At 38.4% G+C, this 27,170-nt stretch overlaps 1 protein-coding gene across 2 annotated transcripts in view; it reads right to left on the bottom strand.

Moving 5' to 3' along the window:
- The window catches only part of ARMC8 (armadillo repeat containing 8), a 112,329-nt gene that overhangs the window by 11,945 nt on the left and 73,214 nt on the right, over positions 1–27,170 (bottom strand). For both annotated transcript variants that reach the window (XM_044252284.1, XM_044252285.1), the window contains 7 exons: positions 18,251–18,333; positions 17,856–17,937; positions 14,055–14,141; positions 10,864–10,956; positions 7,287–7,436; positions 5,970–6,065; positions 676–771 (listed from right to left, as the gene is read on the bottom strand). In XM_044252284.1, coding sequence (XP_044108219.1) covers positions 676–771; positions 5,970–6,065; positions 7,287–7,436; positions 10,864–10,956; positions 14,055–14,141; positions 17,856–17,937; positions 18,251–18,333 — 687 coding nt within the window. The remainder of the gene's footprint in view (positions 1–675; positions 772–5,969; positions 6,066–7,286; positions 7,437–10,863; positions 10,957–14,054; positions 14,142–17,855; positions 17,938–18,250; positions 18,334–27,170) is intronic.

A 27,170-nucleotide genomic window follows, 5' to 3' on the forward strand; every position in this document is an offset into this window, starting at 1 on the left:
TGTCAGCTTGCAGGAAAATCACAAGTGGGTAGTAAGCAGTGCTGAGTACCCACACGGGGTTTGTAAACAGGAAATTAACACAAAACCAATCAGGCTGGTTCTATGCCTTTCTCTGCAGTTGCTGACAGGCAGGCAAAAAGAAGACAGACTCACCCACAGCTATGGTTTTGCTAGGAGACACAGACAGAATGAAAAGATTGCCAGGTTTGGCAATGGGCAGTTTCTGGTGATGACAAGATCCATGGGATGGCTGTGGCAGTAGGTGGCTGAGGTGTTTACAAGTAGGTAGCAGACTGTGTTTGCAAGCAAACAGGTCAAAGAACAAGTGCCAGAGGTGCCGAGGGTTTAAGAGATAATGTACATCAGCTAGAAGCCTTGAGAGGGAAGACAGGGATGTGGATACACTGAAAGAAAACCAAGAGCCCAAGTCTTCACTGATTAAGAAGGAGGCAATCAGGAAACAGTGAAGGCAGGGAATGGGGCAATGAATGGGTGGTAATACTGCCCAAATGGCACAAGCTTCAAGGCCTTCACGTCTGTTTCTTTTTCCTCGGGATAAAAGAGAGTTCCTTGGATCTGTTACAGAGTAGTCTATTCTTTTTTTAAATCTCTGCACAATTTGTTTTGAGCCTTTTAATGCAGCTACCACAGAGCAGTGAAAGGACAAAGGCCTACCATGTAATACTTGATTTTCTGCAGGATGTCATCATTGGTCATAATAAGTTCTTTTGCTGTTGTTCCATCTGCTATGTTGGCTAAGATGCACAGTGTCTGGAAAAGAACAAAGGGCCGGTGATCAGGAAAGCTCTGAAGTCTCCAGATGCAAGCTCTCTCAAGAACTTGGGCAATTTCTACCTGAAGCACATGGATTCTCACAGGTTCTATTCTGAATGCTCTGATTTCTTATTTCCTGACATTACTGCCAAGAAAAGTCTACCTTAGGCAAAAGAGAACCCAAACATTTCAGTAGTTTCTTTTGGGGCATCACTGGGTAAAGGCAGCTATGTCTTATGTACATCAATCAAAGGGAAAACATGAATTGTTATTATTTCATTTCTAAAAGAAGCTCTTGTTACTAACCCAACAAAGTTTGTTCAAAAGTATAGTCTTTTTGGTGGAAGCATCATAGGTGCTGAAACTCCCTCCCTCCACCTCCAAATGTTGCTTGCTCCTGAGCTCATGACCTTCTGGGTGAAGGCCTGTACCCTGGTCCACTCGCCATGTAAATTTAGGATTTCATGACTTTTTAAAAACCTGATTAGAGGAACAGAAAGGTAAGGAAAATGTGTGAAGGAGCTTAGTCAAGCTTGGCCTAACGAGACTGGAGGGAGACTATAATATTTGGCAAGATAGTGTGACTTGAAGATAATCACCACATTGGTACTGGGGGGACTTTCCTGTCAGCTGTTGGGAATCTCATAGCCAGACTAGCAGGAGGGCAATGTAAAGGTGAAAGGACTGTATAAAGAATACTGAACCAGTGTCAGTCTTTGCAATTTAGCAAACATCTACTGAGCACCTACAATGTGCATGTACTCTGCAGGGTATCAGGGTCAGACAGGAATAAGAAACACTACCTAATCTTGAAGCGGTCACGCAATTACATTTCACTGTGGTGTGACAGAGGAAAAACAGGACTGAGAAAGCATGACATGCACTTGTTTGATACTGCAAAGATCAGGGAAGGCTTCTTGGTGGAAGTGAGACTGAAACCTGGAGCACAGTAAGGAACCACTCAAAGATACTGGTAGGAAGTGGGAATGGGGTCTAAATTCAAGTAATTTTCTCCAAATTTAACCTTTCTTTTGGTAGACTTAAGCTAATTAAGCTTGTAGATTATACCTAATTGATGAGATTGTTTTCTTACTATGGCCTGAGGCCTCAAATGTAAAGAGTGTGTGGTCTTATTCTTCTTAGATTAATACACTGATCAGGAAATGAGTCCTGAGGTTTGAACAAAAAAAAAAAAAAAAAAAAAAAAAAAAGGCTGCCTCTGGGAGGCGAAGGAGTGACAAACATCTTTAGCCTCATCTAGGGAAGAGGTATCCCTCTCTTAACCACTAAGACAGAATATGAGGGGGATTTCATGAAATATTTCTGACAACAGACTTGTTTAGTAAGACAGGCAAGTGATTCCCCTTCTTGGAATGTTAGAATATACCCATGCATCCTCAGGTTTGAACAGTATGGCAGCATGAGCTACAGTTCTAAGGCCCCACAACCCTTACTACAAAATTGTGGTAAACAGATCAATTAGTTCTTGGGCCAAGCCAATTTAATGTATAAGCTAGGGAGCAGAGAAAAAAGCTACACACACAGCACACACACACATCCATGCTTACACACTCAGGTGAACAACTAGAAATTAATGATAGAGGGGCACCTGGGTGGCTCAGTGGGTTAAGCCTCTGCTTTCAGCTCAGGTCATGATCTCAGGGTCCTGGGATTGAGCCCTGCATCGGGCTCTCTGCTCAGGAGAAAGCCTGCTTCCCCCTCTCTCTCTGCCTGCCTCTCTGCCTATTTGTGATCTTTCTCTCTGTCAAATAAATAAATAAAATCTTAAAAAAAAAAAAAAAGAAATTAATGATAGAGTAGGGATAGGCAAATTATGGCCTGTGGACCAAATCCAACCCGCTCTCTGTGTAATAAACAGAACGTTACTGGAAGATGGCCATGCCTACTTGCTTACATATTGTCTATACCTGCTTTCAGGCTGTGTCATAGCACAGTTAAGTAGCTGCCTGCCACAGAGCCTGAATGGCCTACAAAACTTAAAATATCTATCTTGCCCTTTGTGGAAACAATTTGCCAATTCCTGAAATAGAGAAATGGAAAATAGGGGGGGAAATCAATGAAACCAAAAGCTGCTTTTCTGAAAAGATTTAAAAAAACAAAAAACAAAAAACAAAAAACCTGATAAACCTCTAGCTGGACTGATGAGGGAAAAAGGAATTATCAATATAAAGAACAAAAGAGGGGATATTGCAAAGAATGCTATAACCTTAAAAAGATAATGAGAATATTGTAAACAATTTTATGTTAATAAATTTGAAAAAGATGAAATGGACAAATTCTTGAAGGACACAAAATACCAATGCGGACACAAGAAGAAAAATAATCTGAGTAGCCTTATTTCTATAAAAGAAACAAATTTTAGCTAAACATCTTTTTTATACTGAAAATTTCATTTAATAAAAATCATTTGTCTACCATTCATTCTAGGTTTTCCCTCTCTACTTTTTTTTTTTAAATTAATATATAATGTATTATTTGTTTCAGGGGTACCAGTCTGTGATTCATCAGTCTTCCACAATTCACAGCACTCTCATCATAGCACATACCCTCCCCAAAGTCCATCATCCAGCCACCCCATCCTTCCCACCCCCACCCCTCCAGCAACCGTCAGTTTGTTTCCTGAGATTAAGAGCCTCTTGCGGTTTGTCTCCCTCTCTGGTTTCATCTTGTTTCATTTTTCCCTCTCTTCCCCTGCGATCCTGTCTTGTTTCACAAATTCCTCCTATCAGTGAGATCATATGATGATTGTCTTTCTTGACTGACTTATTTTGTTTTAGCTAAACACTTTTCCACAAAAGAAACACCAGGTTCCAGATGGCTTCACTTGTACATTCTACCAAAATTTAAGAAAGAATACCAATGCTTCACAAATTCTTAGAGAAAACTGAGGAGGAATGCCTTCACCTCATTTCCCAAGGCAAATATTATCTCCATAATCAAATACCAATATCAAAACCAAAAAGGACATCACAAGAAAACTAAATATCAGTGTCTCTCACGAATATAGATGTGAAACATTCCTTACCAAATTTCAGTAAATTGAATCCAACAACATATGTAAAGGATAATAATGACATTTTAATATGGTGTCTCTCCCCACTTATTTAGGTCTTTGATTTCTTTCATTATCAGTATTTTGCAGTTTTCTGCACAGAGATCTTGCACATACTTTATGAGATTTATACACAAGTATTTCATTTTTTCTGAGCTACCATAAATGGTACTGTTTTTAAAATTCCAAATTCTACTTGTTCATGCTAATGTATTAAAAATACAATTGATTTTTCTATCTTGTGGCCTTGGCTAATTCCTTGATTACTTCTAGCTTTTTCTGATGAGTCCATGGCATTTTGTACATAGGTATTCATGTTGTCTGGGAATAATTTTATTTCTTCTTTTCCAATTTACATGCCTTTTATTTCTTTTTGTCTTGTTGCACTTGGTAGCAACTCCACTATGCTGCTGAAGAAGACTGGTAACAATGGACATGTCTTTTTCCCAATATAAGGACAGTAACAGATACGTTCACTATTTTGATTGTGGTGATTATTTCATGGTATATACATATGTCAGCATATCACAGTATATATTTTAAATATATGTAGCTTATTGTATGTCAGTATACCTCAAGAAAAAAAAAAGCTGAATTATCATAGTGTCTGCGAAGAATTAAACTTCCAGCTAGCAACCAGACAGTTTAAGCCTCCCCATCATCACCTACTTCTGGACCATGACCAAAATCTGCATGAAAGAGTATAATTTGAGTCCTGTCAGAACATATTACTATTGTTGGCCTTCCTTTTTTGCCTTCATTCAAATCCTGCCTCACCTTTTTGCCTTGCTTCACTTTTCAAGTCAGAGGAATTCTATCTAGGTGAGCCATTTTATAGACAAAATTCATTCTTATGCTCTTCAGGTAAAAAAGTTTAAATAAAACAGTTGGGCGTGGAGCCTGATGTGGGGCTTATACTCACCACCCTGACACTGAGACCTGAGCTGAGATCAAGAATTAGACACTTAGCCGACTAAGGCACCTAGGCATCCCCAGGCAGAATAGTTTATTTTGAGCAATGGATCTTCTTCATTGTTGTGTTCCTATAATGGATATGTTCAACCTAGTATTAGGGATGCCTGAGATTATAGTTTTAATGTGTTAAATTTTTGTTCAACAGAAAACATGGTTGTTTATTATTGAATTTCACCTAAAATGTTCACCTTAAAACCACTTTGTCAAATCTACTGCCTTTTTTGATCACGAATTCAATTACAAGCTCCTATATCCTACCATTCTTACTTCCTGGACTTTTCTTCTGAAGACTGCAGAATTACTCTAATTCAGGAACAGAGAGAAAGCAGAGCACGGGTTTGCAGCTAGACTCTAAGTTCAACTCCCCACTGATGACCTTGGGCAAGTTTCCTCCACACATATAAATATACAGCTCAATGAATTCTGAAGTGAACACATTATATAGCTAACATTTATGTCAGAAAGTTGAATATTAGCATTGCCTCAGATCTTGTATCAGAAATTTAAGTTTGTAGGTGACCTTTCTTTTTATGACAAAACATATACTATGTTAAAAATGCTGTAATAAATCCCAGAAAATATAGAAAAGTAATTCTAAAACTGTCCCTGGATGAATGCATAGCCTCTGTATTTTTATGCCTATCCCAAACCTGCCCTACTAAAAGACAAGAAAAAGTAGAAGTATGGGATAGGAATAAAGAACATTAGAGTAAAAAAAATGAAAAACAACTCCAACATAAGGGATTACTTTATCAGGGTGTTATAGGAATAAGGAGTTCAGAACATGGTGGATATAGAAAGCTGGAAATGATGAATCCAAGAGAGTGGACTCAGTGTAGGATGATCAAAGGTGGTATCTCTATAGAGACAGGGACAGTGTGTACAGTGCATGACACGGAGGGTGAAACAATAGACTCTGGTAATATTTTCTTCTATTCCGGGAGGAAGAATTCTTGAATAGTTTTGGGCGTGGTGGAGGATCTTTCTCCTCAAATCTTTCTTGTCTCTATAGCACCTTTATCTCAGCACTGTCTTTCACAGATCTGAATATTTCAGGAGACTCCTAATGAAGATCCTTTTTGGTATTCACACTCAGAAGATACTTCTCAGGAAAAAAAAAATAATTAATAAAAAAAGGAGCACATACCTGCTCTTTGACCTCAATGTTATGCTCCCCTTCCAGAATAAGCGTGACTGCTTGCATAATTTGCTTTCCATGAGTACTCATTATTTTATCTATATGCTGCAAAAACAAGGGAAATCCACAGTTATTATCTGGGGAACAAAGAAAAAGATCATAGAAAAGAAAAGAAAGCTTCTAAGTTAAACAATGTAATACACAACTGCTTGAAAGAAAACCACAGCATACAGAACTAGATGCCAAAAAATAGTGTTTATTATAGCATAAAATTGCATTTTGCTTTCTGTGTGTGTGTGTGTTTGTTTGTGTGTGTGTGTATTTATGACTTGAAGTTTAAAAATAACAGACTTGGCCTGATAAAATACAGAATTATATTTTCAATACAGAATCCACAAACCCAAAGATTTTAAAGAAAAAGGAACTCTAAAGAGGGATGGGGAGGGGCGCCTGGGTGACTCAGTGGGTTAAAGCCTCTGCCTTCAGCTCAGGTCATGGTCCCAGAGTGCTGGGATCAAGCCCCACATCGGGCTCTCTGCTTAGCATGGAGCCTGCTTCCTCCTCTCTCTCTCTCTCTCTCTGCCTGCCTCTCTGCCTACTTGTGATCTCTGTCAAATAAATAAATAAAATCGTTAAAAATAAATAACAAAAATAAAAAGAAATGGGGAAAGGGGGAAAAAACCAGAGACATGGAAAATAGGGCACAGATTTACATTTGCACCCTGCAGTACAAATGAACGAAGAAGGCGCAGAAAACAAGTGAAGCACAAAAGAACCACCCATGTTTCTTCATCTACCTGAAGGCCACTGACTTCAGGCAGGCTCAGGGAACTACAAGAGGGACCCCAAAAACAGGCTCAGCCTCTCCTGCTTTGATATATAACCACTGTTTTCACACTGACATCTTCAGAGTCAATCTACTAAATGTTGGCAGCATGGGGATTGGTCTATGGAATAACACTGAAAAGGATTCTCTAAAGGGAAAGAAGCAGAGGCCCCAGGGATGAGTGATTTAGACATATGAGAAAACACATTCTGGCCAGCAAACCAAGTAAGAACGAAGTAACAAATCAAGGCAGACTCCTATCCGCTATGGAGTAAGGAGAGGGAGACGGAACAGGCAGTGCAAGAGTGGAGGGTCAGGTGGCTGTATGGTAAAGCAGTTCCCAGATCACCTTTGAAGGTGACAGGTCTAGATATTGACTTCTTTTTCGTAAGGGACAGTATTTGAATCACACTTCTGGGCAGATATTGATGGGAGAAGTGAAGGAGAACAATATTTTGTACTGCATACACAGGGAAGCTAATGTGGAAACTTTTACTTACAGGCCGAGTAGAGAGGAGATTTCTAAGAAGTCCCAATGTCTTCATCAGCACATTCAAATCTGAATCTGATAATAACCGGAATAGCTGTTCAGTACTCAAGCTTCGTAAAATATCAGCTTTTATTTTTTGTTCAGCCTGAAATGCCATATTCTGAAAGGATTAAAGAAGTTTCAAAAATCATGTTTAATTTGCTTTATTAAATTATATTTTGATAATAACTGAAAAATTTCAAGGTATAAACAGAAGCTGCAGATAATTTAAGTCATATTACTTTTTTGATTCTTATTAATTACTTATAATTCTGTCTGTCAGGAGAAAGATAACTATCTCCTATATATACTACTGTATAAGGAATATGACCACTTCCTGATATGGGCATTTGAGTGTCCTAAGATTTGTCTAATAAATATAGAATTTATGGTTTCTTTTTTAAAAATTATTTTATTTAAACTGAAAAAATAAAACCAAACCCCCTCTGCCCAAAAGCAAACCCAAAACACAAAACTGAAATGAAAAAACAGTTCACTCATTTCTCCCACCCCGCTATCCCCTACTTCTGGCAACCACTGATCTCTCACCTCTATGAACTTGGTTACTTTTCAGAAATGTTTCTGGTTATCAAGTTGCCTTCTGTGCACCATTTTTTTTTTTTTCTTAAGTAGGCTCTACAATGGGCTTAAACTCATGACCCTGAGATCAAGAGTCAAGATGCTTTTTCCCAAGAAGCCACCGAAGCACCCCGTCTTCAGTGTACTTTAATAACAAAATTGCTACTAATAACTACACTGTGCCACTCATTTTGAGAATGACTAAAAAGAATTCCCTTATTATGGATGAAAATAAGTAGTGGGTTTTGTTAAGTTTACTGGCACAGAAACACATACTATATTCACAATACTATGTTGGGTGTTGATATGGCAGGTCTATATTATAAAGGAGGCTCCTCAAAGGGTAGAAGGTATATCGAAGCTACTAGCAACCCCAGATGGCTGGGTTTTTTTTCTTGCTCCTTTTTCTCCTTTCTGGACACATTATGGATTACCCCAGTTTAACCTGAAGGTATAATAATACATCTAAAGAAAATAAAAACACAGCAAATGACAAATAACTCATAAATCAACTTTTGGTATAAAAGTCTTTTGTATACGAGAAAGTTACTATAATATGTGGTTATTCCCATATATTTGTTTTTCTTTAAAGATTTATTTACCCAAAAAAGGGGTATTATTTAATTTATCTGAGAGAGAGAGAGAAAGGGAGAGAATGCAAGCTTGAGTGGGGGGAGGGGCAGAGGAAGTGGGAGAGAGAATCTCAAGCAGACTCCTCGCTGAGTCTGAAGTGGGGCTCAATTTCACAACCCTGAGATCACAACCTGAGCTGAAATCAAGAGTTGGATGCTTAACAGACTGAGGCACCCAGGTCCCCCCAGGCTTATTTTTCAAATTGAGGAGCTAAACCATGCAAAAGATCAAGTTACCTAATGATGTGAGCAGCATGGCAGAGAGAAATGAGTACTGACTGGGCTGGTGTCGAGAGATCCAAGCCAAAAATGACTCCAGGGTTTTATAGTTGGTGGACAGAGAAGAAAACAGCTGGTTATATGGTGACTAATGAGAATAAGATAGTTAATATGGATTTGAGGAGTGGGATAATAAGTTCAGTTTTCAACAATAAAATTATACATGTCCCAGGGAGGCCTTAAATGAAATCTCACAGGCCGTTTAAGTGATAGACCTGGGGTATAGGGAACAATTATGTCTGGGTCTGTACATCTCAAAGTAACTTCTATTAAGGGGGGCTAAAATCATGACAGTAAGATGAAGTCCTTCAAACTGAAGTATAAAGGGAAATGGAAACTGGGAATTGAAACTGGGGAAATATTCCCTGAGAAGGGGTTTGAAAATGGGGCTAGGTAGAAAGTGAGGCTGAGAAAAAAATTAAGTCCTGGAGTGGAGTTTTAAGAAAGAAGAGTGCTAAAAGCTGATACAAAGTTTAGGAGAATAAGAACTGAAACTACTGGATTTGCTGTTTAGAAAATGATTATTTCTATCCCAAATTTGTGTGGAAAGACAACAGATATACACAGAACAAGGAAAAGAATATGGGTTTGGAACAGGTTCAGAATCCATTGTAATCATTTGTTTGCTGTGACACCTTGGATGATTCATTTATCCTCCAAGTCCCAGGTTCCCAATTGTGAGGTGGATATAAACCAATATAACTTAAAATAAGAATCAGAAATAACAATTGAAGATAAACACATTCCTTAGTGTCTGGTACATAGTAATTAAATTATAACTACTATAATTATATTTGAAGAAATCCATGTCAATTTTAAAGATTTTATTTATTTGTCAGAGAGAGCGAGCGAGCGAGCGAGAGAGCACACAAGCAGGCAGAGTGGCAGGCAGAGGCGGAGAGAGAAGCAGGCTCCCTGCCAAGCAAGGAACCTGATGCAGGACTCGAGTCCAGGACCCTGGGATCATGACCTGAGCCAAAGGCAGCAGCTTAACTGAATGAGCCACCCAGGTGCATGTCAATTTTAATTTCAATATATTTTTAGTAAATCTTAAGTCATACAGTGTGACTTCATAGTTATACAGTTTTATAAATTTAGATTATTATAAAGTATTTACTTGAAATTGTTAAAACACTTTTATTATTTTTTAAAGATTTTATTTATTTATTTGACAGATGAAGATCAGGCAGAGAAGCAGGCAGGGGGGGAAGGGGGGAAGCAGGCTCCCTGCTGGGCAAAGAGCCCAGTGCAGGGCTTGATCCTAGGACCCTGGGATCATGTCCTGAGCCGAAGGCAGAGGCTTTAACCCACTGAGCCACCCAGGCACCCCAAAATTGTTAAGAAATTATTAAGCAATTATGCATCACTTCTGTTGCCCTGGGCAAGTTATTTAATCACTCTGTGCTTAGTTTACTCATCTGTAAAATATGAATACTCTCTAGCTTATTTCAGATCATTATAAAGAGCACAGGAGACATGAAAAGGCTCTGTCAAGTAGGTAGCTCTAGGCAGGTTATCAATACTTCTGATGAGGAAAATTTGTTTTTCCCAAATTAGATGTCCAATTTTAAGACCTGTTTGCTTTTTTCTTTTTTTAAAAGATTTTTAAAGTTTATTTATTTGTCAGAGAGAGACAGAGAGAGAGGGTGTGAGAGCAAGCACACAAGCAGGCAGAGTGGCAGGCAGAGGCAGACAGAAGCAGGCTCCCAGCTGAGCAACGAGCCCGATGCAGAACTCGATCCCAGGACTCTGGGATCATGACCTGAGCCAAAGACAGAGGCTTTAACCTACTGAGCCACCGAAGCATTCCCGGTGTCTGCTTTTCTTAATAATAAACAGGAGAACTGTGGTGCACAGTGGCCACACGCTAATATTCAAATCCAAAAGCTGAATACTAAGTGTTCTAGGTCCAAGGTCATTAGAGAACTGGGCCAAAATAGCAACATTTATTAAAAAGCAAAGTTTAGACATTTCAAACAATACATTCTTTAGTTTTAACTTTGATAACAGCCCCATTCTCTTCACAAGTGATGAGTTATAAAAGAGAGTAAAACATACCATTAAAGCCCAAATACCATTCACTCGCAATGCAGGATTTTCACTTTGGGTTAATCCACAAAGTAGTTCTACAGCTCCAGATTCTAAAATTGGCTGTGATTGGAAAGGAAAAAAAAGCACAGTTTTAAAGTCAAGTTTGTGACTAAATGTGCATATACCCTGGCACTCTGCTTATGATTTCCTTCCTACTCTCATGCAATTCCAGACAACTTCTGCAAAGCAGGAAGTGAGGTGAACATAAAAATTACCACAAAAAGGGCAAAAACAATTAGGTCTTTCACAAATTCAAAACCCAAAATAGTCCCAGTCATTTCTCTTTTTTTCTGTAGCTCTGACTCAGGAGCTGTCCTAATTCTGTACATTCTGCACATGCCTTATGATTCCACTATCTAATTCTACACTCTCCTTCTCACTGTCCTTTGAGACACTCACTTCCTGTGTGGTGTATGGGTGTATCCCATGTGTTCTTTACAAGCTGGGACTGACAACATGGCTGGATTACATGGAACTTACATAACGGAACTATCTTCTTTCCAGACTGTCAATATTATTCCAAATGTGCTGAAGAATCCATTTTTTAGAACTACTTTCAGGACTATCTCTCAATTGTACAAGCAAAACAGTTGTATACTTTTATGGTCCTATTACATTCTCCACCTAAAATACCTTTAGCCTAACCACTAATTTTATTTATGATCCTTGGCTGAAAACAGGGTTTGAAAATTTCTTAAAAATTCACACCTTTGAGGACTGATCTACTGTCACCAATGAATGTTTAAAAGGCCCCCTTTTCAAGTGGACTCTAGAATTGTCTTAAGCAATTCAGACTTACGTAGGGAGGAAAAGGGCAGTGACTTTGAAGATGTTATTTTGAGGGTATACATTTCTCTACTTGTACAAACTGGTTTTGTTTCTTTTTAAAATTTTCTTTTTTGAATATAGTTCACACATGATGTTACTTTAGTTTCAGGTGTACAACATAATGATTTGACAGGTTTATACACTATGGTGTGCTCACCACAAGTGTAGCTACCATATATTACCATATAGTGCTATTATAATCCCTGTTATTCCCAAAACGTACTCATTCCATAAATGGAAGCCTGTATCTCCCTCTCCTTTTCATCCATTTTGCCCATTTCCCCACCTCTCTTTTTTTTTTTTAAATTTGAAGTAAGTTCAAACTGTGTGCTTCTACCACACAGTTTTTTCCTCAATTCAAATTTTTTTAATATTTTGTCATATTTATCATTACCTCTCTCCTTCTGCATGCCCACATCCACATTATTCATCTTTTCTGAACCACTTGAAAGTATAGCATATACATCATGCCCCTTTACCCTTAATACTTCAATGGGTAGGGCGCCTGGGTGGCTCAGTGGGTTAAGCTGCTGCCTTCGGCTCAGGTCATGATCTCAGGGTCCTGGGATAGAGTCCCACATCGGACTCTCTGCTCAGCAGGGAGCCTGCTTCCCTCTCTCTCTCTCTCTGCCTGTCTCTCTGTCTACTTGTGATCTCTGTCTGTCAAATAAACAAATAAAATCTTTAAAAAAAAAATACTTCAATGGGTATTTCCTAAGAACAAGGATATTCTCTTGGAATCACAGAGAAGTTATCAAATTCAGAGATGTTAACATTAAAACAAGACTTTTATTAAATCTATAGCCCATATCCCAATTTTGTCAACTGGCCTAATAAGTGCTTTTATAGCATTTCCTTCCTCTCAGTTCAGGATCCATTTTATTTTTAACATTAAAAAAAAATCAATCATATTACTGACCCTATACCTGAGCTCATCTACCTTACTTCTAACCAGACCTTATCTAAATATGCAGGAAGTGGATCTGAGGCAATATGAGTGCTGTTCAGAGTGATTAATGGTATAGTACTGACTGCAACCAGTTCATCACCACGTAAGGACCTCAACCACCAGAGCAGAGGAAAACAAATGGAAACTCTGGCATCCTGTCTAGACTTTCCCTTCCTTCAGAGTAACTATCAGTTTCTCTCCTTTTGTTCCAAGATTTCTGCTTGTTGAGTAACTGTCTCTGAATCTCCACCTTGCTAACAAATGCCGTCCTAACTACCAGCCAGAAGACTACAGGTGTTACAGTGATGAAAGGAAATTCAACAAAAATGGAACTACTAATTAAAGGATAGTGTCTAAACCTCAGCTCACAACTGGGCAGACCAGAGATATTTTAACATGATGAAACTAACTCGGTAAGGTTCCCTCCCTCCTTTATTAAAGCTTATTGTAGTTTTCCCTAGTATAAAAACAATACATGCTCAAATACATTTATAAAATGTATAGAAGGGAAAGAACATTCCCATATGTAATCCCTCCCCAAACAACAATCTAACATTCAACATTAAAAAGATTATTTTCCTGGGGCACCTGGGTGGCACAGTTAGTTAAGCATTTGATTCTTGATTCTGGCTCAGGTCATGATCTCAGGGTTGTGAGACTGAGCCCTGTGATCAGCGTGGAGCCTGCTTAAGATTCTCTCTCTCCTTCCCTGTCTGCCCCTCCACTCACCCTCCTTCTCTCCCTCTCCCTTAAAAAAAAAAAAAAAAAGGTATAAAGACTATTTTCCACCAGTCATCACCCTGAAATGATTTATAATCCTGATTTATAAAACTGACCCTTAATTTATTCTTAATATATATAGTTTAAAAATAATCTACTACTTTTGTAATTACATTTGTAGTTGTAGGCAGTTTAGATTAAGTGTAAGCTATAGTATCTTTTAAATAAGTTTCACACGCCAGGCAGAAATGGGAGAATTGGAAATTAAACCATTTTAAAATGATTTTATTTGTACACACACCACCATATAATTCAGAAGTAGTTTTGTTTTTTTTTTTAAAGATTTATTTATTTATTTGAGAGAGAGAATGAATGGAGGCGGGGGAGAGGCAGAGGGAGAGGGAGAGACTCTTATGCAGACTCCCTGCTGAGTACAGAGACCCACACGGGGCTGGATCCCACGACCCTGAGATCATGATCTGAGACAAAACCAAGAGTCAGATGCTTAACTGACTGATTCATCCAGGAAGATGTAGTATTTTACTCCAGCAGTAGTTTTTATATGTCAATCCTGAAATTTCAAAGTCAACTACTATGAAAATTATATGATTAAACTCTAGGTAGACTGGGCAAAGTCTAGGAAGAGAAAATCGATACTAACCTCTTTGCTTGGAGAAAATTCAAGAAGAAGATTACATAGCATGGAAGATGCTACTACTAGGATTTCATCTGGTGCATTTTGTAAGACCTATGGAGTTTAAAAAAGGGATGCTATTAATGGTTTGGAATGATGGAAGCGAGATCATAAGAACAAATGAGAACCAAAAACAATTTATCTTTCAACTTGGCTTTTCATATGGGATAGTTAGGAAAGATCCACTTGTAGTCGTGTCAAACTTTACCTGGTGCTCTAATTATGACTAAGGCCCTCACACTATCTTGCTGGAGAAGCTACAGCCCCACTGCCAGGATGGGAGGTGCTGCACAGAAAGAGATAAACACATAAGTCAGCGAGGGGGTGCTCTGTATGAAAAGTGTGAACAGCACGGGACTGCTTTAGGACAAGGTAGTTAAAATTTACCCCATCGTATCAGGCCACTTATGAAACCACAAATTGCCCCAGAGCCTGAAACATTCTGATTTGTGTGTCTCTAGAAGGGCTTTTTTGACCAAAAGCAGGGGTGAATCAAGCTACTATACAGCTAGGGCAATGTGAGGACTGGTTTTCAGGACTGGAATCTCAGCCCTGGTTCCAACCCTCCTTTTCACTTAGTAGATGTGTGAACTTGAGCTTATTTCTTTTCTTAACCTCTCGGAGTCATTGAATTGAAGAAAACAACACTTCCTTGACAGGAGTTTTTAAGATTAAATGTGATATAGTGAATATTAAGGGAAGCAACATGACATGGGGGTAAAGAAGATAGACTGCCTGAATGCAAATTTCAGCTCAAACACTAAATAAGTATATGAATTCCTTGGCTATAAAATGGGGACGATGGTATTACTGTGAGAATTAACATATAAAAAGATTTTAGAATAGTAACTGGCACACAGTAAGGGCTATAAAAATAGAGTTTTTACAAAGGTTATTCATTGTTGTAATTGTTATCATCAGGCACGTAGATACAAAGCAAACTAACTGCCATGGACTCTCACTCAACTCAGAAGACAGCATAGCATAATGACAAATGTTAGTCACCATTAGCTGTTATCAGAACCTGTTGTTTCTAGATTCCAAGAGTGAAGGCTCATAACCACCACCACTTTTATGCAATATCCACTTTAACTAAATCTTCTGTATTTGGGATCAGATCAGGATCAGACTCATGATCCCAAAAGGAATCTTAGAAACTCTTGTTACGCAAACTGGAAATGGATCATCACAAAAAACTTCAGAGAGTTAAATATATTATCTGCTTTCTTCAGCTAAATCAAGTCCGAAGTTCCCAAGTTAATAAGCAAGAATTATAAAATAGATAATAGTTATCTTAAGATACTGCATTTTAAACTCTCCTGTGAACTGTCAGCTAGTCGATGAAAATCGAAACTCATATACTATGGACCCTGATCTGTGTTTGTCACAACCCCTTCTGAGATCATACAACCCTTCCCTTCCTTTGTCATGCCCTTCCTTTATCCCTCAGGTACTCACCCTACCCATTTTTTTTCCAATTTATTTATTTTCAGAAAAACAGTATTCATTATTTTTTCACCACACCCAGTGCTCCATGCAAGCCGTGCCCTCCATAATACCCACCACCTGGTACCCCAACCTCCCACCCCCCCACCACTTCAAACCCCTCAGATTGTTTTTCAGAGTCCATAGTCTCTCATGGTTCACCTCCCCTTCCAATTTACCCAAATTCCCTACTCCTCTCTAACACCCCTTGTCCTCCATGCTATTTGTTATGCTCCACAAATAAGTGAAACCATACCCTACCCATTTTTTAAGGCCATCCCCACTCCAGAAGCCTTCTTGAAGCCCTTCCAGTCAGAAGTCCTCTCCTGGGACCCTTATTACTACCTACTATTCAAATTCCTTGTGCAGCCATGCCAATCTCCTTTTCTATTTACAAATTTAAGCTTCCCGAAGGACTAATCTATGGTCTAATTTATCCTGGCCCATATCAACTGAATGGCACTGCACAAAAGGAATGCTCAATGAACATTTGTGAATTAAGAAAAATAATCATTTTCTAAAACTATACTACTTAGAATCATTGCTTGAAATAAGTGAGTGCTTACCAATGCAATTCACTTTAAAAATACTACTATTTTTGCTATATGGAGACTAATGTGCTTTTATCAACTTTTATTTTCCAATGAGATAACAATGATAAACTAAAACAGAATAGCTATCAAAATTTTAAAAGCATTTACTCAGTGCAATATAAGATGACACTGAAATTCAGAAGCTGACATCTAATACTGATCAAATAGAATTTCAACAAAATAAAGATAAGAAAAATCACAGCTGAAAACATGGCAAAGCAAAAAGGGGGAAAAAAATCAATATACATGCAAATAGCCTTGAACTACGAAAAACCTAAAAGTATCTAGATAAATCACTGACTTATTTCCAAGCTCAAGCTTTTAGTATTATACTTTGTACAACAAAGTAGTAGTTTGATAGTAACTATACTCACAGGTACCCAAGTGTACAAAATCCTTCTAGATTGCCCGCCAAACCTCTGTCCAGGTAGAACTAGCTAGAAACAGTATGTTGCCCCATTTCTGAGTCATATGATAAAGGGATAGTGAGCTGAGCAATTAGAGAAAATAGCTCCAGAGAAAATATTTGGAAGTTATTTTGGTAAATAGATGAGCCTTAAAAAAATTTTTGAATGGACAGAATCCATAAATCAAGATTAAATTGTTATGCAAAAGTTATAACCTAAAATAAGAAAGAATGCCCATAGCAAAATAGCTTTCCTGAAGAGAGCACTGGTCCAGCTCTTTCCACCTGGTGATCATACCCCCAGCACCCCTTCTACTACGGTCACGAAGACATCCTTATGCTTCCTTTATGGACCATGTGTAGTATTTCACTCATGCTACTCCTCTCTCTGGAAAATCTTCCTGCCTTCCTTTTTCCTTCAAAGTCCACTTCATATTTTTCCTGCCTGAAGCCTCCCCTGGCTATTTTCTACCACAATGATGCCCCTACTGTAACCCGAAGCTTTAAGATGAGGGCAAGAGCTCTGGAGTAAAAAAATTCTAGTAGCCTCACTGTGCCTAAGAAAATTTTCACAGTAGGTAATAAAGACCAAAACCCAAAACCAAAACCTTAAAAAATTCTGCTGATTAAATGCAACGTGTATGATCATTTAAAAAGAAAGAAAGAAAGAAAGAAAGAAAATAAATTAAGAAAGAAGATGGACCAGAGACCAAGTTGACCCACAGTTCTGTAATATATCAGGGAATAACATAAGCAGCAACCTAATGCCTCATCTAAGTCTTGATTCAGATTTATTTGACCTCAACCACTTTTTTGTTGTTGTTTTTGGCCCTCAAGGAAAGACCTAAGACCAAAGAAATTATTTTGGTGAAAGAGAAATAGGAAATAACATTGTGGTAAAAAATATCCAGGGATTGCCAAAAGATTAAGAACAGGTTATACCTTCCCATGACTGATTCCTTTCCTTTTTATAAGTAAAAATTACAAAGATTCTGGAAGAAGTCTAAAGTGTAATAGCAAACACACAGGGAGATCAGATGAGTAAAGTTTTATTTAATAAAAGAAAACTAGGCATCTGCTTCCCCGCCACACTTGAGATGCTGACCTTGGAAACACGTTCTACAAATCTAAAGATGCTTAAAACATCAGATCTGAGAAGGTGAGTATTCAAAATCTTTCACACACAAAAAAAATAGCCATACTCCCAGACCAGGGAGTATTATCAGCTACTTTGGCTCACTACAAAGGCTCTGTGGGAATGGGTGCTACTTGCTGGTTTCTTACCTTCATTAAAGGTTTCCACACAGCGTGATCCTGGAAACTGGTTCGAAGCTGCTGCACAGATCTAGATAAACTGTGCAAACATCTACAAAGAATAATCAAAATTAGCTTCAAAAGAAGCCATAACTTTTACTTTTCAAACACACTGCTTTGGCATTTCACTAGTTACTAATATGCACGTCAAGTATATCTATAGACATTGTTAATTCAACTACTTCAGGACTTCATGGGCTTTCCAGGCTAGCTTCTCTGTGAAATGACGTTACACACTGCAGAAGTTCACCCAAGAATACTTTTGAGTAACATTTGGATTCTGCGCTTACTTGGTGAAGGTCCGGAAAGGAAACAGGTTAAACACACGGCAAAGGGTTTTTATTCAGACCATTTAAAGCTCATACCTGACGGCAGCTAACCGCACCTTGACACTAGACTCAGACAAGCCAGTCACAATTCGGTCCATCATATTTTCAGTCTCAATGATCTGGAGAAAAAGGTTAATGCTGCATAAATAACAACACGAAGAGGACAAATTTCACTCTTGTAAATGCAAGTATGTTAATATCCATTAAAAGTTTAATGTTTTTAGCAAGAGTTTTTACCTCTGGAACAATCGTTTTGTGGTGGGGCAGACAGCTTATCAGAAAGGAAGGACTATCCACTAAGAACTTGCCAGACTGAACGACAGGCATGAAGGGGCAAATTATGTTTATTTTTTAAAAATACTTAAAACAGTAACTAGATGGCATAAATATTGCAGAGGTGTTACATAAACAGTATTGAGAAAAACTAAAAGATGTAACTGAGTTATCACTAGGCAGGTTCCTGACAGAGTGAGATTCTAGAAAAATTATGGTTCACACTCAGCCCTTTATGAAATGCAACCTGTGGGTTTCTGACAGAGCCACCTTGTGGCTACCTTCTCACCAAGCAAAAGGAAACTAAGCTAAATATTTTGAAAAGTAATCCCTGCCATCTTTTTACTGTAACACTAACTCCTGTTACATGTAATCACCATAGTCACAATTTTTTTAAATTTAAAAATAAGATAGCATGTAATTTTCCTTCATTAAGCAATAGACAGATACAAAATAAATACTATGTGGAAGAAATTAAGCTTAATTTGTGTGGTCCTATAGAAAAACCACCTATTAGAAAAAAAGCTAATACAATCACAACCAAAATGTTAACAAAAACAACTAACATTTGTTAAGTACATCAATGTGCTGAGCATTGTGCTACTAAGCATATTACATGATCTGATTTAACCCTCTTGCAGGCATTATTATAATTATTCTCATTAGCCTGTTAGGAAACTGAAGGTTTTAGATGATAAGAGTTTGCCTGGGATCACAAAGCAGAGAGGAACTCAGGCATCTGACTCCAGACTCCTGATTCTTAGCCATGCTTGTAATACGGCCCTGATTAGAGAACTGTGCTCATAAGGTAGTCCCCAACATGAGTGACAACGTTAATGTGAGCCATTACTCCCACCTGGAAAATAACCTCGCTGGAGGTATGGGAAGATCACCTGGGGAGCTCCTTAAGCTGTAGTCCTCTTACCCCTTCCCTTCCTTAAACAGACACACGTCCCAAGGCTCTGCTCATCTCTCATTCTACATATGACAGAGCTGGTACTTCAAAATCAGCTTGATATTCCCTAATCTAAAATTCTTTATTCCAAGAACAAAGTGGTGGTGGGGGTGGGAACACAAGATTATCCTCCGAGAGCTAAGAAATGCTATTAGGCTGGCTCCAGATGCTTAGGAAACCTGGACATGACCAAGAATTTAACGAAGCTTCTGGATAATGTTTATTGGCCACATCCAACCAAAGATGTAAATCTGCCAAGGTGTCAGGACAAGGGTAGCAATCATTAGGCATATAGATTTGCTCTATGATCCTGACCAAATCATTTGACCTCCGTGGGACTTCAGTAAAATGAGGGGCTAGAGCAATTATTACTCTACCTCCAATCATTTGCAATCAGCATGTAAAGAAAAATCATGTTTGCCTGGGCAAAACTATCATGTTATCCAGAAGCAACATGGGAAGGTAGAGTAGAAGAGACGAGATAGTCAGGCCTAGTTAGATAAGGAGTCATAAATCAGGGAGCAGGCTAGACTAAGGGCAAATAGGGCACAGCTCCTATTTACATGGCCACATTTACTTATTCAGTAAATATGTGAGTGCCCACCGAATGCAAGGCACAGTTTTAAATCTTGAAGATAAAATGGCGAGGCAGAGAAGCCCCTGTTCCCACCAAACTTACAGTGTAGGTTAAGCGAGTGCAATGAACTACTGAATGAGTGCTATAACACTTGCTGTTAGCAAATGCACTTTAGGAATGACAGGAGCAATAGGGCTTAAGGCAGACAGAATGAATTAAGTGTCCACAAAGGTAAGTGGGAAAAATACCCACTCTCAGAATGCTGGGAAATGGCCATTAATGACCATACCAGACAATACTGAGGCTTAGGCCAGCAGACAGTGGGGAACTATGCAAGCAGCCAATCATTATATAGAGCACAGTTTCATGCTTTAAGTTTCCTGGGGGTGTGGGAGCTAGTATTCTGGAGCTAGAGAATAGCTATAAACTGGCTGGTAAACCTTTCCCCTAATTTAGGATATAAAACAGTAGGACTATTCGGAAGTATTTTTCTCTTTCAGGCACAAGGTGACCCTTCTTAGGTTACAATCTATCAAAAAACGTCTACAAGTAGGAGGCCTGGATTTGTATTCAAACTTGTTGTGGAGGGACTTTAGTAACCCTGCCAACATCTTGGAAAGCCCATTACTTGAATGACCGGCCCACCTTTTCTATCAAGATACCAGTCTGGGAGCAAGAGGGTGAAGATAATGCAAAATCAGAATGTGAACTTAGGATTCCAATCCAAAAAGGTATCCTGAGAGGCTATGTGAATGAGCAACACGATCTAACTGTGATTTTGTATTCTTTAGGGTATTCAGATCATCTGGTAAGGGATAAAGGAGCAATACAGTGAACACACTGACCAAAATAAAGATTAAAATGAGATTACGAAGCAGAGAAAGGTTTGGAATCACATTCAGAGAAAAAGTTTTTAGGTCAGCTGGGAAGGAGTTGGCAGTGGCTGTTGCCATAGATCTCTGACCCACAGAAGGTCTAACAACACCAGATAACTTTTTAGACCTGGGTTGGAAAGGCAAGCACAATAAAACTTGCTCTCCATGGGACCTTTTTTTTTTAAAAAAGATTTTATTTATTTATTTATTTGACAGACAGAGATCACAAATAGGCAGAGAGACAGGCAGAGAAAGAGGGGTAAGCAGGCTCCCTGCAGAGCAGAGAACCCGACGTGGGGCTTGATCCCAGGACCCTGGGATCATGACCTGAGCTGAAGATAGAGGCTTAACCCGGTGAGCCACTCAGGCGCCCTCCATGGTGCCTTTTAACAACTTATACTGGGCTACAAAGCCTTGATAATGACAGCCAAGTCCTAGCCCCTGTAAAGGATCTTTGGTCATTCCAGAATACAAGAACAATGTCAAATAAAGTTTCAAGTTGTTCCGCCTCATGGTTCTGGTCGGAGAGTCCTCAGCCACAGTTCAGCAAATTTGCCCTGTGGCATAGCTTATTGAATTTGCTTTAAAATAAATAAATAAATAAAAATAAAAAGGAAGGAAGGAAGGAATAAAAGGAAGAAGGAAGGGTGGGCAGGTGGGCGGGCCCTCTATTACACAGACACCGTGCCTGGCCAGGAGTATAAGAGGTGGACTGAATCTTCAGAGTGGAGGCGCCCTTTATCTCTGCTATTCTAGTGGATTGGGTTGTAAATTTAACTACAGAATTAAACCACATAAAAATGCTGCATCATAAACTGATGAAGTTTTAGGTTAATGGACTAGGTGCTAAGTTCTCTCTCTGCTGGTGTCTTTAGTGCCCATGACTCTATGTTTTTGCTAAGCTTTTTTCTCTGACAGTGTAGCTCTTTGCAGGGGTAGAAAAGGTCCCTGTCATTGGGACAGAAGAACCCTATGGCCTGTGAGAGAAAAGGGCAGCAGGCTAGAGGGTCATGGGGAATCCAGATAATCCTAAGGTTCATGGCACACATGGGAATGTTCATAAGATGAAAATGGCATTGACTTACAAGGGAATTCCCTAGCCCTCCATGAGCCCTACTGGACTCATACCTTAGCTGTGGCCAAGTCATACACCACCCATTCCTGAGAGCCTAAAAAGAACTGGAAGAGTCAGAGTTAAAAATAAGGCCCAACTATTCTCCCAGCATGAATGAGGATGAAGCATCTTCCAGGTATTAGCAACTTCATATTGGACCTTGAACTGTGATCAAAACAGGTCAAGCAGAGAATGTAAAAACCAGGCAAATACTTACTGGTGTCAAGAAACTTCTCAAACAATTCAAAGTGGGTTGACTTGGGGTCAAGGGATTTGGGATAGTAAAACAGGCATTTTCTTAACATCAACTACTTATACTAATGTGCACAATGGTCAGGCAAATACAATTTAATTCCAGGTAGGCTTTTGTGAAAGGTTCCCAGAAAGTCTTCACAAAGGATGGCAAGAGAGAACTGGCTAGAAAGAGTAAAGACTTGGAACTGAACTAAGATTTAAGTGGTTAAGGTAGCAAATCCAGAAAGTCTAGTTACAGCAGCAGGGACTAAACAGCCAAGCAAGATGCAGAACAGGGAGGTCAGGAACAAAGAGTAGGTCTGGCAAGGAAAAAGGGTCTACAATGGACACTGCACCCTGTTGGGTATGGATGGCAACCCTTTCAATTCATAAGTGTCAATGTAGACAAGTCCCAGGATACAAAGTTGAGTCTTGCTGACCAGGAGTATAAGGAGTATAAGTTAAGGTCCAGCTCCTCATAAAACATCTTTTTTTGAGCAGATGAGCTCTATGAACACAAGGTCTGATGTCAGTACAGTCAAGAGACTGGTTTTAGAAACATGGAAGAGGAAGGAGAGGGGTTATGAGATAACAAGTTAGATGCTAGAGTGAGATAAGCATGTACAACCAGCTTATCCAGTAGCCTGAATAGAATCAATAGGGGCCTGAGGAGGGATCCAAATTTAAAAATGGAAAACCAAACTTTCCCTAGGTTTTAGGGAAGTGGCCATACTGATCAAAAAATACTTAACTAAAAGACACAATGCCATGTATATAATGGAAATGCACTTAATATTTCTAATTCCTGAGTATACCCTTATACCCATTCCTTTATTAAAACAGAAGAGCAAAACAAATACACCCCAACAGTATACGGCCTTCCACAAATCAACCTAGGGGCAGCTGCAATGCTTGCTCCTAGAGAGGTTCACCTGGGAACCCAAATCCTCAACTGCATTCTTCTCAATGCCACTGACGGCAGCAGACATAAATATCCAAAGGAATTAAAAATATGTATAGTTAAGTTTTTAATTGAGTAATGTTAAAATCTTAAGGGGTTTTAGAAATAAACTCCTCCTCAGTTTATCACTGAGGTCTTTGAAATTCAGGAAGATTAAGTCCCTGGTCAAGGTTCTCCAGGCAAACTGGGACAGTGGTAGGGCTCCACTGGGTTTTCATACTTCTAGTGTGAGGTCCATTTCACTTGCTGTGCTAAAAGATGAAATTTTTGCTTAACCTTAGTAACTAAATTGAGATCTGACTTGGAAAACTGGGAGAAAAGTAGTTAAAAAGTTACCAGTGCTTAGAAAGAAAGAAAGAAAGAAAGAAAGAAAGAAAGAAAGAATAGAAAATGTTATCAGTACTGTGGAAACTACAGCCTATATACTGACATCCTAGGCTGATAAAAATTAATATACTATACAAGACAAGAGAGGTCATCATTAATAAACTGAAATGACAAAGGTACAATTCATAGGGCCCCCAAAAAGAGAGAATAAAAATCAATGATTCAGCTTAAGTTGGGGGTAAAAATGCCAAAGGTGGGAGAGAATAGAAGCCAATGAAAAAAAGGTAAGCCAAGGAAACACTGTGAAAAAAGCCACAAGAGTGAGTTCCACTGATTTTTCAACTCAGTTCCCTGATGACTTATCTCCATTCTAGAATCAGTGTCTAGCTTCTGTAGATACTAACTTAACAGAATATTCTACTGTTCTCAGACCATAAGCCCCATCTGTTCTGGATAAGAACTGTAGGCTTTCCCACCCACAGTCTATTCTATGTAATATCTTTGCTGCTGCTCCAACGTAAGATTTTGACATTTTCCTCAAGCAAATAGTTTTTTTTAAAAAAGGGTAGTTTCTACCAAAGGCTCTTTTTTTCTAAAAGATACACAGCTTCTCTTAGGACAAATAGCTGATCAACCCATTATATTCCTGAGTCTCAGAAAACATTTTACGAAGTATTTCTTCCCTTCTCTCAGTCTTCCATTGCTACCCACTCCCACATTCATATCAAATTTCTCAAACTCCATGATCTTGGGACATAGAGGGTGGGAGGAAACAGTAAACTTCTCTCAGCCAGAGAAGTAAAAGCCAAACATCCCAAGAATTGATCTACAAGGCCTCCTTTTGGTCCTTTTTCCTAAAGACACTGAATTAAATTAACATCTAACTCCTCTTACAGGCCAAATGGGAATGGTATCACTTCATTTTAGGAGTGGAGGACAAAGAAGAGAGATCGTTCTTGCAGTGGACATATTCTTAACCTTCTAGATTTCGTTCTTGCTTTTAAGTCTCTTTAAGTGGTATTTTGTAATTTGTACCTCAGGACCTTTTTCTCTTCTTAAGAGCTAAGCAACTTAAGTGTTCACTAATGTTAAATATTTAGAAGAAATACTGAAAGTTCTAAACTTCTCTACACTTTGGAAAGAAGTTGGCTCAATGTCTCCTTCTCATAAAACCAAACACACCGTGTCAGAAACACTTATGACATCTAAAAATAAATCAATACTTTCTCAAAAAATATTTCTCTACATATAAAAGTTCAAAAGTTCAATTTTTAAAACTCAACTATCAGCTTAATGGGAAAACAAAACATAAATAGCTGCTGAATTCTATTCTTTCATTTTAGCACATAAATAAAACCATTAAAAAAATTACTTCAAATAACACTAGAAACTTCCCCTCCACCTTTTACTGTTTTCCAGGGATCTGAATGACACACTGCCCCAAGAACTGTGCAACACAATGGCCCTGCTCAATCCCTACTCCTCTACATACACAGCTGTGTATGCAACAGTCTTAATTATCCTATAGGTTGGCTGGCTGAATTTTCACGTCCAGACTTACACAATTGACTCATAAATATAAGCACAGCATCCACTATTTGCCAGGTAATGCTTCTATGGAGTTTACATTCTAGTTACAAACATTGTTTGACAAGGGATAACTAAGAAGATACAAGGATTTCAAAATGTTGCTTTAAGTTTAAATCTATTCCATAAGGAAGCTATCTACAAAATAAAATGCTGAAACAGTACTTCGGTTATATCATTCATTCTGGATGCTTCTAGGACATTAGTTTATAATATGATCACGTCTAGACAGTGCCCTTAGAAAAACATTTCCAACTGATAAAGAAAGAACAGAGATATGAAGATTCTTCATTCTGTGGGTCAAAACTTCTGAAACAACTTATTTTAATATTTTAGAAGGAGGTGAGAATGCTTTCAAATACTCTTATTTTAGATGAGACTATTATATAAGATATATTATCTAAATAATATATAATGTAAATAATACATATTATACTATGACATACACTGATGAAACTGACATACACTGATTATTATATAATGACTCTTCCAGATTCATTCAGAATAGGCTATTTTAATTACAGCCATATCTTAATCATATGTGGCTGTACCGATCATGGCAAAACTGGCTTTCAATGTGGACAACACTTTATCGCACATGAGGCTCTGGAATTATTATGTAGTAATTTAGTGTCTCATCTCCTTAACTACTTTAAATTGTGAGCTCCTAAAAGGTACACACCAGTGTTCTTCATTCCTGAACACGCAGGAGGAGGTACATATTGTAAATGCCAGATGAATAAATGGGAATAATAAAAGCAACTCACTACCTACTTTGTACCAAAAGCTATGTGAGAAAATAGACACGTTTTTCTCAATCTGATGCTTTGCAACCAGCTAATAAAAGCTATTAAGTTCTCTCAATTCACAGCATTTTCTTTTTCAACTACTTTGACTATCGCATTCTCCTGTGAGTTTTCTTGCCATTTCATACCATAATTTGGCTCTAGTAATGGTATTTAACTTTACATGAGCAAAGTAACAGTTAACAGCATGGGCTTTGGAGTCAGAGACTGGGATAGAATGTAGGTGGTGTCACTTACTATCTGGGTGCCCTTGGTCAAATTGCTTATTTCCTGATCTGCAACAGCTATCTCACGGGGTTATATGAGGCTTAAAGGAGATAATGTGCTAATGCCTACCACCGTGTCTAGCACATAGTAAATGCTCAATAAATGGTAGCAGTTATATTAAAATTAAATTTCCTAAACAGATTATCTGATATTTATATCTGAGTTATGTAATTGTTCTATGCCCCCATACCACGTAACCCAATGCTTCATATGTCACAAAGGTTGAATAGACGTTTGCTTAATACACACACTGGACCTTTATTTTTCTCTTTGACATGGTGAAATATCTTATTCAGGCAACTTTGCTGACCATTACACAGAACATAATAATGTTTCCTACCATAAACCAATGTATAGCTATTATCCAATTTGTCTGGGGTCCGTTATATGCCAAAATCATTCAAACAAGGGAATCAGCACATAGAAAAGTATCCAGTGACCATGACATATCATCAACACTTGATGATGCTTCTCTTTCAGGAAGCTAGACAATTGATCTTACCCTCCCCTGACTTTTGTGTGGCCCCATTTCTTTCTACAGTCCATTACAAAGAGGCAAACAGGAAACACAGTTTTTCACCTAACTGGCTTATGATCATATATATTTCGCTATGCATTATTAGCACAGGGTGGGCAAACTTATTTTAGGCTTTGTGGCATACAATTGTGTTGCCAACTACTCAACCTGCCACTGAAGTGTAAAACAGCCACAGGCAACACAGAAACAAATCAATATGGCTATATTCCATAGAATTTTATGAACATTTTATCAACTAGACTTCAATAAAGCTGACAAAAAGTAGAAAAAAAAGTTTATGAATACAAATTTGAATTTAATTTATTTCTCAAACGTCAGGAAATATTCTTTTGATTTTTTCCCACCAACCATATAAAAATGCAAAAACCATTCTGAACTGGCAGGTTATAGAATTATTACATAGGTGTTAAGTACCTACAGGGTACAGTTTGCCAAGCCCTGT

The sequence above is a fragment of the Neovison vison genome, chromosome 6 (genome assembly GCF_020171115.1).
Source record: "Neovison vison isolate M4711 chromosome 6, ASM_NN_V1, whole genome shotgun sequence".
Classification (NCBI taxonomy): domain Eukaryota; kingdom Metazoa; phylum Chordata; class Mammalia; order Carnivora; family Mustelidae; genus Neogale; species Neogale vison.